Source organism: Astyanax mexicanus, chromosome 20, assembly GCF_023375975.1.
Source record: "Astyanax mexicanus isolate ESR-SI-001 chromosome 20, AstMex3_surface, whole genome shotgun sequence".
Classification (NCBI taxonomy): domain Eukaryota; kingdom Metazoa; phylum Chordata; class Actinopteri; order Characiformes; family Acestrorhamphidae; genus Astyanax; species Astyanax mexicanus.
The window spans coordinates 4,819,012-4,836,234 of NC_064427.1; the positions used below are offsets into that span (position 1 = coordinate 4,819,012).

Below are 17,223 nucleotides of genomic sequence, written 5' to 3' on the forward strand. Positions count from 1 at the left end.
TTTTAATAGGATTTTTAGCGCTGAGATTACTAGTTATTACTCTGTTATTACTGTTCTATTGGTGTTTTAGCTAGTTAGCAAGCTATAGTGTTGCTGCATTTTATGTTTTTTTTTTTTTTTTTTTTACAGTTTTTGTATTTCTAAGTAACTAGTATATCCTAAATAGTACTATACTAATAAACGTTGCTGAAAATATTTTTGTATTTATTACTTAGTTAGCTAGTTACATTTTTATTCTACATTGTAAACAAATCACACAATAAAAATACACTATAAATTTTACAATACTCTTCATTTGAATGTCTCGTGTGATTCAACAAAAACTATAATTTAAATAATGTTACATGAATTATCTGTTTTAACATATTTTACTAACCATAAATAAAAACAAATGTTTCTCATTATTAAAAAAAATACTGTTGTGATGGGAATATATTATTATATTGTCAAATATGTTTTAAACTGCAATAAAATGTCTGTAAATATTTTAACAGTGTACGTTAACTTGTAGCCTTTATGAACAGCAATAAAAATACAAACTAATGTTTTTACCACTTTTCACTTTTCAGTGAGCAACTCTTTCTCTATCTCTGAAAGTTTCCTGATCTTTCAGACTTGACCTTCATCATGCCTGTTAAATGTTTTTCTTCATTTACACTATTAATTGAGAAAACAACTTCCTGAATTTTTTGATTTGTATCCTCTTATAGCCCAGCTTTATTTATACTGTAATATTAAAATGAATGTACATAATGTGTCTAAGTAAAACTGACCTACTGTCACTATGCCTAATGCCAGGGTTCTAAAGCCCCCCAGTATTGAGCTGTAGAGCAGTGATCATATTCTGTTTGTAGTCTTATGTCATAAATATATATCCAACCTGTGCTGCAGGTGAAAATTACCCAGGAGCTGAAGCACACGCAGGCAGAGCAGCTGAGCAGGCTCAATGTGAAACATCAGACTGACTGTGACCTTCTGGAAGACCTGAGGTAAGAGAGCGATCACCACCATTAGAGCATTTGGACTCCACATCATATCACATGGCAAACAGACCAATAGAAATGGTGCAAAATGACTTTAATGGTATTACATTTCATTAAAATTAGTCCCATTTATTAGTGCCTGACTGATATCAATATCGCCAATATTTGTGGCCAGAATTAATTTTATTTAGCTTAAAGTTCTGTCAACCATCATTTAAATGTATATTTAAATTTTATACCTAAATAGTGCTATATTGGATCTGTCTCCATCACACTTTTAATATAAACTCAAGTAAACACCAGAAACTCTCAATCTTAAATAATACAAAAAAGTTTTTTTTTTCTTTCGTTTTCTTGAAATGTACTTTAATTATTAAACCTCTCAGACATCTGGATGATTATTTGAAGTGAGCCTGGGTGTGTTTAAAGGTGCCCGCATGTTGTGCAATGTGATTTCATGCCCCCGTGCTGCACATTTATCATCAGAGGTAAAAGTGTGCTGTGTAAAAAACTCAAGACAAGCCCAGTCAGTGCTCTGCTGTTTACACAAGTTCCTAAAACACCTTGGGCTCTTTTGGGAGTACCTCAGAGTTTGTGAAACCCTTATGAATTACAGGCTTATTTTCACTTTTCTCTAAACAAAAATGTGCAGATTATGTTAAATCTGTGCAAAAATATACATACAGTACACCTAATAAACCTAATATTTGGTTAAATGAATGTTAGATAGTTGTACCTTTATGTACCCAGATGCTTTGGTTGCCATTATCTATGTTTTAGCAGGACTCTGCTTGGATATTTGACTCTCCTTGGACTAATTGTTAGTGTTTAGTTACAGTAGTTGGCCTCCTGGCACATACTCCACTTTTAAGCACAGTCCACATATTTTAAGCAAAAATTTCAAACGGATTAAGGACTTTTCCCAAGCTTAATGTTAGCTGTGTTTAGTCGGTATTGATTCCATATCCAGTGCAGATGTATATTTCTGGTGGATTGGCACTAAATATTCATCAGGCAAAATTATTTGGCCAAAAATGGAGAAAAAGTACTTTGATGTTCAGCCAATTATGAAAAGAGTCTGAATATTTTATACTGAACAATGACTAATGTATTGTAAGTGATTGTGCTTTGTTGATATGTCCGCTGGGGCGATACATTTTAAGTGTTCAATTAATAATTTTGCATTTTAGTTTTGTAATTGGTCTGTCATTGAATAGCAAGACAAAAATGCATTAAGGCTGTTTATTTTATGCAATGTTAGAAAATGGCAAAATTAATGAAAAATTGGTTCTGGCTTCGGTTTTGTTTTCAGCTAAAAAGTTTTATTTTGGTCCATCATTAGTTTTTATCCTTTTGGATCACCCAGTTGTGTCAAAGTTTATCCATGTAGCTGATAATTATGATAAAGAAATCAGAGGTAGTTCTTTATCATTGCATCTAATTTGTAATATGTGAAATTTCCATTGTCAGCCCCAGAGCTTGATGCACCCACCACCATGCTTACCGGTTTGTAGAGTGTTTTTTTTTTGTGTTGGATACCAAACCTAGGCTAGTAGTTATGGTAAAATAATTCAGTCTTTCTCTTACATGGTAATGCCAGTATACATCTTATTCCAGTCCACAGATTAGTTTATCTACATCTTAATTGTACTTAGGTAGCTTTACCTGAATCAGCAGTTATTTTACTTGTGTAAAGATTTTTTCTGGTTTATCAACAACATTTCAAGACATTTAAGTCTGTTTTAAAATATTTTAAAACATACCCATACACCCACATGCACGCATGATTGCAGTAGCACATTTTGCGCATTAGAAGGTTAGGGAGGGTTCAGTTTTCACACCGCATTAACACTGTTAGTAAGACATGTAGAACCCACAGTGCAGTGATGTAATCCTCTGCTCCATAGCTCTCGGCTGAGGTCAGAGCGGAATGATAATGCACTTCAGCCACTTGCACTTCTGTGACACATCATCACATCCAGGATCAGGCTTATTTCATTTTCCTCAAAACAAAACAATACGCTGCTATAAAGATCTGAATGTTTACAGATACAGGCACTTAAACAAGCACAGGACCCTTTCCGGCACTTTCTTTAATGTAATAAATTGTGAATAAGCATGTTATAGAGCAATTTCACACAAGAAAGTTCGGACAAGAGTCTGAACCAAGCTTCATGTCCTTCTTAAAATTGATTTATTTAGTCCAGTTAGTTTTGAGCGCACTTAAGAATTTGGCTACATCCTGTCGCTATCATCTACCATTATGGTCTGTGTCTCTCTATACTTGACATTGATTGGTTTGTAGAATGTTTCCTATCAGATGTTGTGCCAGATTTTGCATCCTTATTTCTATTTGACTCTCTTTCACGCCACACAACAGATTTCCTTTAGATTCCCTTTATTTCTGTGTATAAATAAGAGTGTCTATACTACTGTGTGACGTACATGCACGCAAAGGGAAGTCAGATTTTGGCACAACACCAGTCCTTTTTCTTCTTCTATTGTTTAATGAGTAACAATAGCTTTTTCTCAGCTTTCTATAATTGTTTGAAAAAGTCCAGACTATTTAGAAAAGTGCTTTTAACATTAAAATAAATTGATCAGTTGATCTGGTTCAGTTGATGCAGATTAAGACTAAATTTTGGTCCTCTGGTCTGAACTGTGATTTGTGGCTCCTTCCACACCTACTGTCTTGGTTCAGACCAAACGTTTAGGATTCTGGAACAGAAAGGTAGGTGTGAAAGCACCTTAAACCAGAAATGAGTGTAAGGTGATATAAGTGGGTGTATTTCCTGATGTCAATGAATTACAGACAATTTAAGAAGCATTACAGATAATAATATGTGCACACAATATAATTTAAAAATAGGAGACAATCAGCTGTCTAGACTTTGGAACAAGCAGATCTATTGGTTTGCTTACATTAATTATATATGATGTAATTTTGCACTCAAATTTGATATTGAATAATGGCATGCAGTTCTTTAAAATAATTATAGTACCCACCACTTTGGTTAATAGCAGTGGTGTGATTTCAATATATTTTTAAATGTGTAAAATGTATGAAAAGTCTATTCAAATTCAGTTCTAATTTGGACTCCTGTGTTTGTGCTTTACCTGCAGAACGTACAGTCAGAAGAAGGCAGTTATAGAGAAGGACTATGCTCAGGTAAGTCTCACTGCACCCGTACCCATAGTGCTTTGCATCTGAGAGAGACTAGATTACTCATTTTCATATCATTTGCCTACATTTCCCAAAGTGTACTATTTCGTCGTTGTAATAGCGGGGATTTTCCTGTGCACTGGAAAGCATTGCTTGTGTTGGTATCTCTAAAGAAGCCTATAAAATGATTCATTGATGGAAACGGTCTGAGACTGGCTGCTTGTCCTGCTGGAAATGCTGATAGACAGTAATACTAATGTGATCTGATATCGTAAATATGCAGGTATTACGAGACAACATTAAACTGCCATATTTATGTAATTACAGGAGTCTTGGGTTATTGATTAAACCATTATTGCGTTTTCTCATTTCTGATAAAAGTCAAATTCAGCTGTGCATTTTTACTGTATATATTTGGGGAAGTTACCAAGATCTTGCAGTATTGATAATGGTAGAGTCTGACCACTGTTCAAAGCCTTCTCCATCCAGCACATCCCAAAGATTCTCAATGAGGTTAAGGTCTGGACTCTGTGGTGAACTCTCTCTCAATCCATGTGGGAAATTGATGACCTCATGCTCCCTGAACCCTGAACTCTTTCACAATTCCAGCCCCATGAATCCTGACATTGTCATCTTGGAATATGTGTTCATAAGGGAAGAAAAAATCCATTGATGGAATAACCTGGTCTATATTCAGTATATTCAGGTAGTCAGCTGACCTCAGTCTTTCAGCACATACTGTTGCTGAACCTAAACCTGACCAAAACATCACTTTTAATAACCAAGACAACTGATGTAAATCATATATGAAACACATTAATGTCAGTGGACTGTAATAACCAGTATGAGAGTTGAACGTTTTCAAATTATATAATGAGTAGCAGTTTTTTGGGGTCCAAGTGGAGCCCCAATGAAGAACAGTCATTTTAGGACATGCCTTGAGTTTGCAAACATTGTTGAACCCAGTGGGACTGGTTTATCTGAATAGTTGAGTGTGTAAATTCAGTATTGAGCAAAGTTGTTGTTTCTTTTTGTTATTGTGCTGCTCTAAAATATGTTAATATTGCATGTTAATATGGCGTCACAGTCTTTGTGCTCCTCTTGTTTTGGAAGCCACAGTACTGCAAGAGAGCTGTTTTGAGATTGAGCAGCAAGGAAAGCTGTTTTGTTTCTGAATACCAAAGAAATATCTGTGTTTTAGCTTTTGCTTAGTTTGACACAAGTCAATATTTTTGGCTTTCATTTGTCTTTCCGCTCTGTCTCAGGCTGGTCTGGCTACCACATGCACTCACACATTAAATAACTTTCTCTTTTCTGCAAAAAAAAAGGTGATGTAATGTCATGATGTCATTCTGTCAGCCTCGCAGTGGAATGCACTGAGGTTAAAGAAGGCATTCAGCCGTCAGTGTTGACAGTGATGTTGATGTTGACGAAGAAACTCGTCCTTAGGAGATGTGGATATTTTCCTTAATGAAAGAGGGCTGGGCATTGAAAATATTTTTTCTTCTGGCATTGTTTCTGCGTACATATTGGATTTATTGACTGCGGTCAGCTATGAATGGTTATCATTGAGATGTTTTGAGTTTGGAGCTGGATGATTTTACCCTTCTCCTGTCTCATTGGCAGTGGCTGTATCCTGGTTTGTTATCTCTGTGGAATGTACATCTGCTGAGTGAACAGCTCAGGCCTTTTGCTTTCTTATGCAGAGGCCCTGCTCACTCTTTCTGAGGCTGATGTTTTGTAGCTCAGCTGAAAATGAGCCATGACCTGACCTATAACTGTGCAAATATACCCCCAAAGACCTCAAATACCCCCAGGATCTCTGAAGCTATCTGGCACCAAAGCAGATTTTAGCATCAGAATATTTAAGTCCTGACCATGACCAGTTTATTAGGTCACTTTTTGTAGGTAATGAGTGCCTTCCTGGCATACCCCACAAGACCTGCCTGATGTTTGGAGATGCTCTGACACCCTCAAACAAATGCTTACTTGGTGCTGAGGGGTCCAGCGGACGAAGCACTACCACTATGTTGGGAGATTGCTGCTTTAAATCCCGATCATGCAGCTTGCCACCAGCTGTTGAGCTGCTGAGAGAGCTCAATTGGCCTTGCTCTCTCTGGGTGGGTAGATGTCGCTCTTTCCCCTCATCACTGCTAGGGTGATGTCGATCAACACAATGCGTCTGTGAGCTGATGTATCGGAACCAAGTTACTGCTCTTTCCTCCGAGCCTACTGTGATGCTACTCTGCGAATAAGAAAATAAGAGAAAACTATTTTCTTAACTAAACTAACTTAACTAAATTAAGTCTTTAAGAAAAAAAAAAACATGCCTACTAGTGTAAAGGCACTCAGCAGTGACCCAAACCCCAAAGTAGTACTGTCTAAATGCAGTGTAAAAATATTGTAACACACTAGGGAATCAAATGTTACATGAAAATCATGAAGATTCAGAGTAATTAATCTGTATACTTACCTATTTTCTTCCTTCTTCCTTCTAGATTGAGTTTTTTTTTTCAGTTGTAGCTTTAGTTTTTAAGTTTTTACTTCTGTAAGTTAAAAAAGAAATCACAAGTTTTTATTGTAAGGAGTTTTAGAGAAACTGCATAGTTTTCTGGCCCCTTAGGCTTAAATATATGTACAGATATACAATACATGCAAACACACAAAAAAACAAAAAGCCACAGGAAGGTCTAAAATCCTGCTGTTCTAACCCCATGGGACAGAATGTGGCCAATTGTAGAACCGTGCCATCCTGTTGAAAGTGCTGAGTCTGCATTACAAAGGTGTCCTGGAATGAGAGTGATAGATTGAGAGGGAGGAAAGGAAGAAAAGAAGACCTTGGCTGGAAATGCCTCTTAGAGTTTACAGTTGAAGAGTACTGTAACCTGTGCTACAAACAGGCTCTGTGAGCATCAGACTCAACATTAAGCCGATAGAAGCACCATCTTAATTCAGACTTTGCTTGGTTATTAATTGGCATAATAGTTACCCAATCTGAGCCTGTTCGTGTTTGATGGCGTCCATCTTTCATGCTTTGCTGAGTGAAAACAAGCAGAAGTGGTTGGTCAAAATGTGCTCTCTGTTTTAGTGCATTCAAGCACACGTTGATTTTTTTATTTGATTCTAAAACGTGTTGTACTTTTTAATTGTTCCTGGCTGTAGATGGATCCATTGTAGCATTAGTAGCGTAAATCTGAACTCAGAAATTGGGTTTGAACCATGCTTCTGTATGAAGACCCAAAAGCCATTTGGATTAATGGACATAAACAAAATTAAAACACACGTACAGACAGGAAATAACTATTTATTTATTTATTTATTTATTTATTTATCGATCTATTTAATTAATTAAACACAGGGACAGTCTGGCTAAGGTGTAGTACCTGTAATGTTTGAGGCAGACCCTTAGGATGGCAGCAGTAGGTGGACGAGCATTGTCTTGATAGAATAGCACATTGGGGTGTGTTATCAAAAACTATAGCTAACTATACTAAAGTCTATAGTTTTATCAGAGAAACTGATCATTTTAAAGTGGTCTAACACATAAATGTACTAATAATAAATAATATAAAATAAATAATAATACATTTACCCATTTTCGCCACTAACTTAAGAAGTTCAGAAGGAAGATCACTTATTATTTATATAAAATTATGTATTGTAAATATTCTCCCCCCCTATCTTTCTTTCTCTCTCACTCACTCACTCTCACACACACAGACACACACATACAAGTGTTGCTGCTTTAATTTTAGTGTTAAAAAGGAACAGTGTAATATATATTTATATTTAAAGCGTAACTGCTAATATCTGAACAATAATTGTGACTATGTTTTATTCACAATACATATCTTTTTAGGTTTAGTTGTAATGTTATACACTATGCTAAAAAAGTAACCCCAACAGGTGAAAGCTGTATTATAGTTTTGTCTAACAATATAAAATGTTAAATGTGAATCTTAAAAAATGCTAAATACTGTTGATATGGGAATTAGGGCAGGGCAATTCATTAAAAATGAACCAAAACCCACACCCAGAACCACTAATCAATATAACTTTTTCCATTGAATCTGCGATTATGAAGAAGGCAGTACTTAAATACCAGTGATGTTTAATGTAAATAGAGTGTCATGTTTCCTTATATGAGCTTAGAAACGATATCACATGATATCAGCTAAATTCTGTGACTAATAAATTAATCATATATCACATGATTTACTGCATCTATAGTTTATTAAAATACTCTGTCAATTATCTGTTCTGTGACGTACAAATTCTTACATTTGAATTTCCAGGAATGAGGGCCACGATTTTTAGAAGTGTGCGCACACACACACACACACACACACTCAAAGACACACACACACTCAAAGACACAATAACATTTCTGATTCAGTCTGGCCTTGCTTCCTTTTCCCCTCAGCCTTGCCCTTTAAACCATGACAAGCAATTAATTGTTTTATTACCTTCTTCTTCCTTGTCAGCGCTGACCCGCGTTGCAGCGTAAAGATAACAATGATAAGAACTACAATACAATTCAGTCCAGTTTAGTAATAACATGAAGTAGTGTATACAGCTCTGGAAAAAAAAGAGCCCACTTAAATTTAAGTTTCTTTGATTTGCACCAAGAGTGGCATAAATTTATCCAAAAGCAGTGTGTAAGACTGGTGGAGGAGAACACGCCAAAATGCATGAAAACATTCCAAGATGCGTTAAAAACCAGGGTTATTCCACCAAATATTGATTTCTGAACTCTTAAAACTTTATGAATATAAACTAGTTTTCTTTGTATTATTTGAGGTCTGAAAGCTCTGCATCTTTTTTGTTATTTCAGCCAGTTCTCATTTTCTGCAAATAAATGCTCTAAACGGCAATTTTTTATTTGGAATTTGGGAAAAATGCTGTTCGTAGTCAAAACATTATGACCACTTGCTTATTGTGTAAAGGTTGCAATTTAGATAAATCTGAAGATGTTATCTGTGGTATCTTGTACTGTTATGTCCTGTACAGTCCTGTATGTTACCTAGTGATGCTAATGCATCCCATAGGTACTAGGACATGCACAAATAGGAATTTTTTTACGTCTAAATGTTGCTAAATGTTCTTATAATGTTCTCTGTTAGCTGCACTGTGTTTTGTGACGCATTCCCCCTCAGACAGGATAGCCTTGATTGCCCTCATGCCTTGTTAAGCCTTGGGCTCTAGACACCCTGTCTCACTGGCCTCGTTCACACCTGGCATTATCATGCGTCCCGGGTGATCCTGTGACACTTAATTGCCAGAAAACAAATCTGTTTACACCTGGCATTTTAAATGTGTCTCCTGTGCATGTAACTCACATGATTTCTGCTGGAAGAAGAGCGATTATGGTAAAAGTATCTAAGATGAGGCACAGAGTTTTGCATGTACCATACATTGGCCATGGCCTTTATTCTTGAGGATATCACGCTTCGTGCCTTAAGAACACTGACCCAACTGTGTGTTTCATTACAGAAAGTGTAACAAATCATGTTAAATTGGAAGATGTGGAGCAAAAATAGGGTCTGAATTCAGTTTAATCCTAATCAAAACAGCAGGTGTGAAGATGCAGCAAAATGATTCAGAACAAATTCAGAACAAATTTCCAAAATTTGGTCAAACCAAAAGAGGTGGTCTTGTTCTGGATAACCTGAATCATGATTTGGTTTGTCTGCTGTGTGAAAACACTTATCTAGATGCTTCAGACTTTGAGGCAGAAAATTGAGGCAGGCTATCGTCCCCCTATAAACAATAGAAGAAAAAAGCATGAGCATACTTACAATTGTGACTCCTGTATCTACTGTAACTGTAGTTTAACCCTTATTTCTAAACAAAATTAAAAGGAATCCAATAGTAATCTGTTACGCTCATTGTGCTGAATCACGCATATGCACACGTTGAGCAGTTGAATTCTGGCAGGAAGGCACATTTGGCACAACACCTATTAAAGCAACTCTCTAAACTGATAATATTCTACAAATCAAATAGTGTAAAGCATAGACAGATGCAGCTCAAGTAGGTGAGGACGACAAGACAATGGAAAGTTCTTTATTATACCAAATGTATTAAATGTAACAGAGACATAATTTTTGGTCTGGACTTTCTGCTGTGAAAAAGCCCTTAAATTCCCTAGTAAATGATAGATGCATGGCATGTGCACGATACAGATTCTGCTTCCAGGTCCAGGTGTCATCACACAGCAGCTGGAAAAATGCTTTTGTTGAAAGGGAAGCACATCAAAGACTGCAGTGTCTCCTGGTCTGAATGAAGACCCTGCAGATCCAGCACCTGCCTGGGCCCGGGTGTCGTAAATGGCAGCGAGCTGAGGAGCCTCTCTCTTCCTCGCCCTCTCTCCTCCTATGGGCTATTGAGACGAGGCTGGTGGACTGGCAGAGCCCTAGCTCACTCTGACAATGCCAGCTTGTGGCGTCCGGGTCTGGCTCTGACCCCGGGCCTGAGGCGCATTCAAAGCCTGGAACTGGATCAGGGCACACTGTTCTCTTTATTCAGAGAGGAATGCAGATAGCAGAGCTTACTGCCTGTCCCTCCCTGAAGTGAGAAGCCTACAGGCTTAAAAAATACTGCCTAACAACATTAAAAACATTTTATTTTAATGTGCTGATGAAGAAATTGTGATGGAACAGAAATAACAGTGTGCTCTTCAGTCAAGACAGATGCTGTGAAGATTTGTAGATAATCGTTGTGTTACATATAGAGTATCACACAATCACAGTATCGTAATATCAATGTTATCATAGGCAGCGTTTTTGTGAAAACTTTGTATCGAGAGATGCCCTGTGATTCCCACCCCAACACAATAGAACTTGACCTGACTTTTCATCTTATGGCTGATCTATGTATCAGAACAAATGGCGTGATAGTATATAGTATAGTCAGCCACACTGAAGATTATGGAATGCGCTCACAATGACCCCTGTGGATTTGATATTGGTACCAGTATAAAGATCACTGGGCTGTAACCGTGCTCATGTTGAAACCTGCGGCTCTGCTTTTGAAGATTATCTCTCTAAACAAGTTACTTCCTGTCCTGAAAATTGACATCATGCTGGAGAACTGCACATTCTTCTCTAAATCATTTAAACAAATCTTTTCCCTCATGCACAACTGTTCCAAGTTCCAATTCTATATAAATCCTTATTTTACTAATGAGGCTGATATTCCTCCTGACGAACGCAAAATGTTTATGTTGTAGTGTGTGGTGTATATTAGGGGTGGGAATTACAGGGCATCCCACGATACAATATTATCACAATACGTTGTCCATGATAATGGCGGTATCACGTGGTTGTGATTCTGCAATGCTCAATGAACAGCAAAAAAAAAAAATCTAAAATACTACCGGCCTAAGTAGGCCTGTTACAGTAATTATTAGTGGTTATTAACTTATAGTACAATATATGGAAGTGACCTTAGTCATTTTTACTGAACTTAATATTATCCAATGTGTTTCCTTGAGAATAAAATAGTCTCACAATGATCAATACACCAATAAAAGCACCTCCATACACAGAATATAGTTTTTATAAGATTGCATTTTATGTTTTTATGATACTATTATACAACTGTAGTAAAAGTTCCTTGCATTTTCAAATGGTGAAATTGCATGATTATGCTATTATATTATCATTATAGCAGTGGCATCAGATGGTCTTACAGTGACGATAATATTGTTTATTGCAATTATGTCTGGATTAGAAAAATACTGTATATCGTACAAACATTAATAGTTAACGTGGCAGGAGAATTTAGAAATGGAGAATGTCTCTTGAATGCAATGGGTAATTTCATGTCCTCCCCACTATTGCACTTCTGTATATTATATATTTTTTATTGCCAACATATATAAAATTTGCATTACTAAATTTTGCAAACCAAACCACTGCCTGTGCCTCTTTTCCTGCCTGTGAAACCTCATATGCAGTATATACTGTATGTATACACAGAATGTCCTCTATGACTTCTGCCTTTGCTGGACCTCCACACGCTTCAGGAACCACAGAGAATAAATCTAAAATATTATTGCTCTCACGCTGCTGCCAATGTTATTTTTACTTTTTCACCGTTTACCCTGCAATGCTATTTCAGACGCTCTGCCAGAGCTTTAATGTGATCTGGGCGGAATGGGAGGTGGTCAAAATAGCTGCTTTTTACACAAACCTATTTAAATTCCATGTCCCAGACTTTTTGGCTCTGTGTCAAATGCTTTACATCATATGCCTTTTATATCAAAGACTTTTTGACACGGAATTAGTACTACCGAGTACTAAAAAAGAAGAGTTTAAATCCTGATTTGTGTGTTTTTTTAATAGGCACTACAGAAACTGGCCTCTCAGTATCTGAAGAGGGACTGGCCTGGGGTCCAATCAGAGGAGCAGAAAGACTACAGGTAAAAGAAGCTTCACTTAAAATGAAGTATACCTATATAAAATATATTTACGCTGATGGTCGTGATGGGCTGGAACTGAGGTTTGTGCTGGTAAATTTCTGGTGTGTTGCTATCTTGTTGGTGGAAAACACAGGTGCTCCACTGACAGATTTAAACCCTGACAATAGTCACCCATCAGACGTTCATACCTATCTTATCTACACAGACGCTTCATACACACTCAGTTACAGGTCAGTTTCCTCAGCTGAGAAGCGTTGGAAAAGTCCAGGATATTGCTGCATTAAAATAGCAATATGCCAATAAGTCAGAGCGCAACTAGCTCTTCAAGGGAATGGCAAGTAAAACTCTGAATTGGACTCTGGTTGCACTTTATGCCCAAAACTCCCAAAACACACCCATAACTGATTAAGAAGCACAAGACATACTTTTTGTGTCTAATGATCCCAAACACACACACCTAAACACACCTGACACACCCTAAATCAAGATGCAGCATGCGTTTTTTTTTTAATAATTCCCAAACAACTAAATAGAAACAAATAGAAATAGAATGTCCTATCCATTTGCATCAGACTATAATTTCCATGTCAATGCATCCCTTTATTTTGTTTGTTTGTTTTTTAATGCTTCTCTACTTGCTCTATTTTTTCTGAAACCTGTTTGTTTATATATGTGTGCAGGAACGTTTGCACAGTATGGAAGGCGTATTTGGAGGGTGTGGTGAAAGTGACCCAGTCTCGGATCAGTGGCTGTGACAGCTACAGGAACCAAGTCTCTGAGCCAATCAAAACCTTCCGGGTCCACAAAGAGCAACAGCTAAAGAAGGTATGTGCTTTGGTTAAGGAACATCATCAGTGAACCAGTTGATGATGCAATGAAGATGTTTCTGATTGCTTTTCAGAGCTGCATGATCTATTTTACTATTTTTGGCTTTTGGATCTTTGCTGTGAGAATTTGATTGCATTCTTTGACATGAGACACTGTTAATGAGGTTAGGAATTTGGATGTCCCTATTCCACCTCACCCCAACTCCCCAACTCATCCAAAATCGTTGGGTTTATAACCCTCTGTAATCCACACATGGCATTAGATTTTACAAGGTGCCACTAGAGTCCTATTCTATTGGCAGTACTTCTCTATAGGCACTATACAAGCTTTTGCACATGTGCAATTGCACATTTGTGTGATTAGTAGGTGTGAGTTAAAGTAGTTGAATGCATTCATGATAAAGGTTGCCCCCTAACTTGATTGTGATATACAGATATAAAGATTGCGATATTTAAACCCCCTCGAACTTTATTGAAGTTCAGGGAAGTTCATTACCACTTAGGTCATTGTTCTACGTTCATAAAATATTTTAAACCTATAAACTCTAACCACACTTTTTTTTTCATTCAGTCTATTGAGCAACTCACACGGATTCAAGCAGAGCTACAGGACACAGTAAAGGACCTGACCAAGTCCAGGAAGAAGTACCAGGAGGCAGAGCAGATGGCCCAGGCCGTGAGGGAGAAGGCAGACATGGAGGCTAAGTATGTTTGCTGAGACTTCGGCTCATTGTTTTATGGGTTACGACCTCAGACACCAGCATGCCCTCTCTCCAATTAAATACAGCTCTGGAAAAAAAACAAGAGACCACTTAAAATGATGAATTTCTTTGATTTTACCAAATTAAAAACCTCTGGAATATAATCAAGAGGAAGATGGATGATCACAAGCCACCAAACCAAACTGAACTGCTTGAATTTTTGCACCAGGATTAAAGGCATAAAGTTATCTAAAAGCAGTGTGTAAGACTGGTGGAGGAGAACATGCCAATGTCACAATAATCAATTTTGATTATAGTTTTAGTTAATTTTTGTTTTATTATGCATGTCTGCACTGATGTTTTAAAAATCGTATGGTCATGAAAATTTGACTTGAAGGCATAGAAAAGTCATGAAAAAAAACTTACAAGTTTAATAGTTAAAAAGTGTATGATCTCTGGTGTTAGGAAAAAAAGCCATAGCAAATTATGGCTTAGCAATGCCAGTTAAATTTCTTCGTAAATCTACAGTATCTACAGTATGACACATGCTAAAGCAAAAGCAGTTTATTGAGTCATCAGAGTGTAACCATGCTTCCTCTGTTGCTTTTTTCCCAAGGTCAAAACTCAGTCTTTTTCAGTCTCGATCCAGTTTAAAAAGAGCCAGCGTGAAGGTGAGTGAAAAGAAAACAATATATAAGTCGGTTTATTCATTAATATTTCCACTCTAACGTAGATTTTTGCTTATGCGTGAATGCACATATGAACTGGCATTCATTTCTTTGCAGTTGAAAGCCAAGAAGAACGAATGCAACTCCAAAGCCACCCATGCCAGGAACGATTACCTGCTCACGCTGGCAGCAGCCAACGCCCACCAAGGCCGTCACTACGAGACGGATCTGATCAGCTGCATTAAGGTGAAACCAGGCCCTTATTTACTTCTGACCAGGGCAGGGTAGTGTCACAACAAACACAGACAGTAACATGTGGAAGCAGAGCAGAACGAACTGACATAACTGAAGGAATTGGGTCTGATTCAATAGTATGTTACCTTTAACCAATTAATTCCAAGACAAAGGGGTTGTGTTTCTGCCATTTAGTCTACATTCCTTTCGTAACATATATATAAAACACACATAAATATATATAAATACAGATATAATTCAATCTGCTTTTCAGCATAAAATCCATAAAATGTCAATATCAAATACAGCTTGTTAATGGATGTAGATGTGGGGCAACTCATCGACATTATCAACATATTTAACACCATCAATTTACTTAATATTACTGTGCTTGTATATTTTTCTATTTTCTTTAATGACTATATATGAGTGAGAGTCACAGCCTGTTACTACATTGATTATGTATTTTCCTTCAAGTACTTAGATGCAAAAGTACATGTACAAATACTATAACAATGTAACTACTATATTTTACCCCAGTAACGAAATAATACTCACTTATAACCATTTTAATCCTTAAGTTTAGTATTTAAGTAACAGGTAATAATATTCCATAGGGAAAGGGTTGCTATGACATAAAGGTATAGAGGTATATTTTGCTGTAGAATAAAGCCTTGAAGTGTATAGTATGTATAGTATTTTGAGTATGAGAGCATGATAAAAGAAAGTATTGGACCGTTAATAGTAATACTAAATTACGGTTATTTTAAACACATATACAGTTTTTGTGGTGGTTTTTTTTAATAATAATACCCTGCATGCATCTGTTTTGGGCTAAATCTTAATCTCTAAAACTCATGAGAAGTGGTGAAACTCACTTTTTAAAGCATTCTTCAGACGTTCTGAATTCTTTTACCGTAACTGTTAACAATTCTGACTCTGTACGTGTCTCTAGAATGGAGCATTTCACACCAAACCGTTATAAATTCCAGTTCAACATACCAGTGCCAAGACAGTAGTCATGATTGGGTTAAACTCAGTCCTGTCTCTCAAGATTTTACTAGCAATGAAAAGTGATTACTCAGTGTTTTGGCATGGTGCAGCTGGAGCCGCTGTGTACTCGTTCAGCGCTGACTCTGTGTTGATGTTGTTTTTCTCCTCAGATTCTGGACGGCAGTGTGTACGATCACATGAAGGGCTATCTGGTTTCTCTGTGCCAGGTAGAGCTGGAGGCGTCCCACACCGTGCAGGACACCTTCAACTTCCTGCTGGAGAAATCCACTGGAGTGAGTGGAACGTACTGTGCATATGCTTACACATACGTGCACACGCTCACACACACATGCACACACACACACTCTGGAAAAACACAGTCGGCACTGCGGCGGCCTCACAGGTTCTGCTGGGAATTTGATCTGGCAATAAAGAGCAGCCAGATCAAATCCCAGTGTCTATGCACTGGTGTCCTGAACCAGGCTGTTACATGAGGTCTGAACTAGCTATAACTGAGGATTATTCGCTGTGCAAATGAGTATTTAAAGCTAAAATTGTAGGTTAAAGACTTATTCATTTGTATTATTATTATTTTTCTATATTCTGTTTATTACTTTTGTGCATTTACCCATGTCAACATTACTCAATTACACAGTACTCTATTTACTTTCCTGTGCCATCTACAGCAATTTACAGCAAAGTAAGTGAGATAAAACAATTTAACTAATTAAAAAAAGAAAACAAGCCAACAAACTAATGCATAAAAAATATATATACATACATATGTGTTTTGTCCGATTAGCAATAAGGCTTATCCTGCAAGATAACTATGGAGCCATCCCCTACTTTCATCCACACTTCATTTTCCTCCTGATATTCGACACACACTATCTCACTCTCTCTCACACACACAGGTGAACACACAGGTGAAATTTGCAGTTACACTAGTGTTCATTTCCTTTATTAAAGCTCTCAGTTAAACTCAGTAACTCAACACCTTACAAAATTCTCATTTTAATTGCATCAAAATGCACAAACAAATATAAATGAAAAGTACATTACAATTAGAAATACTTTAGCTGTGGATGAGCTATAAACTATATTCTACTAGAATCCACTGATCTACAGGTTGAACTCGGGCACTATATATATATATATATATATTATTGGAGCTGTTCTGATTGGGAACCAGTCTTGTGTCTTTGTAACATAATAACGCTCAGACTGTT

General features: G+C 37.0%; 1 protein-coding gene across 1 annotated transcript in view; it reads left to right on the plus strand.

The window, feature by feature from the left end:
- Positions 1-17,223, plus strand: part of si:ch211-176g13.8 (F-BAR and double SH3 domains protein 2) — a 33,610-nt gene that overhangs the window by 1,462 nt on the left and 14,925 nt on the right. The window contains exons 2-9 of the mRNA XM_007244768.4: positions 892-989; positions 4,107-4,152; positions 12,495-12,571; positions 13,252-13,396; positions 13,970-14,103; positions 14,716-14,770; positions 14,885-15,013; positions 16,165-16,287. Of these exons, the coding sequence (XP_007244830.3) occupies positions 892-989; positions 4,107-4,152; positions 12,495-12,571; positions 13,252-13,396; positions 13,970-14,103; positions 14,716-14,770; positions 14,885-15,013; positions 16,165-16,287 (807 nt within the window). The remainder of the gene's footprint in view (positions 1-891; positions 990-4,106; positions 4,153-12,494; positions 12,572-13,251; positions 13,397-13,969; positions 14,104-14,715; positions 14,771-14,884; positions 15,014-16,164; positions 16,288-17,223) is intronic.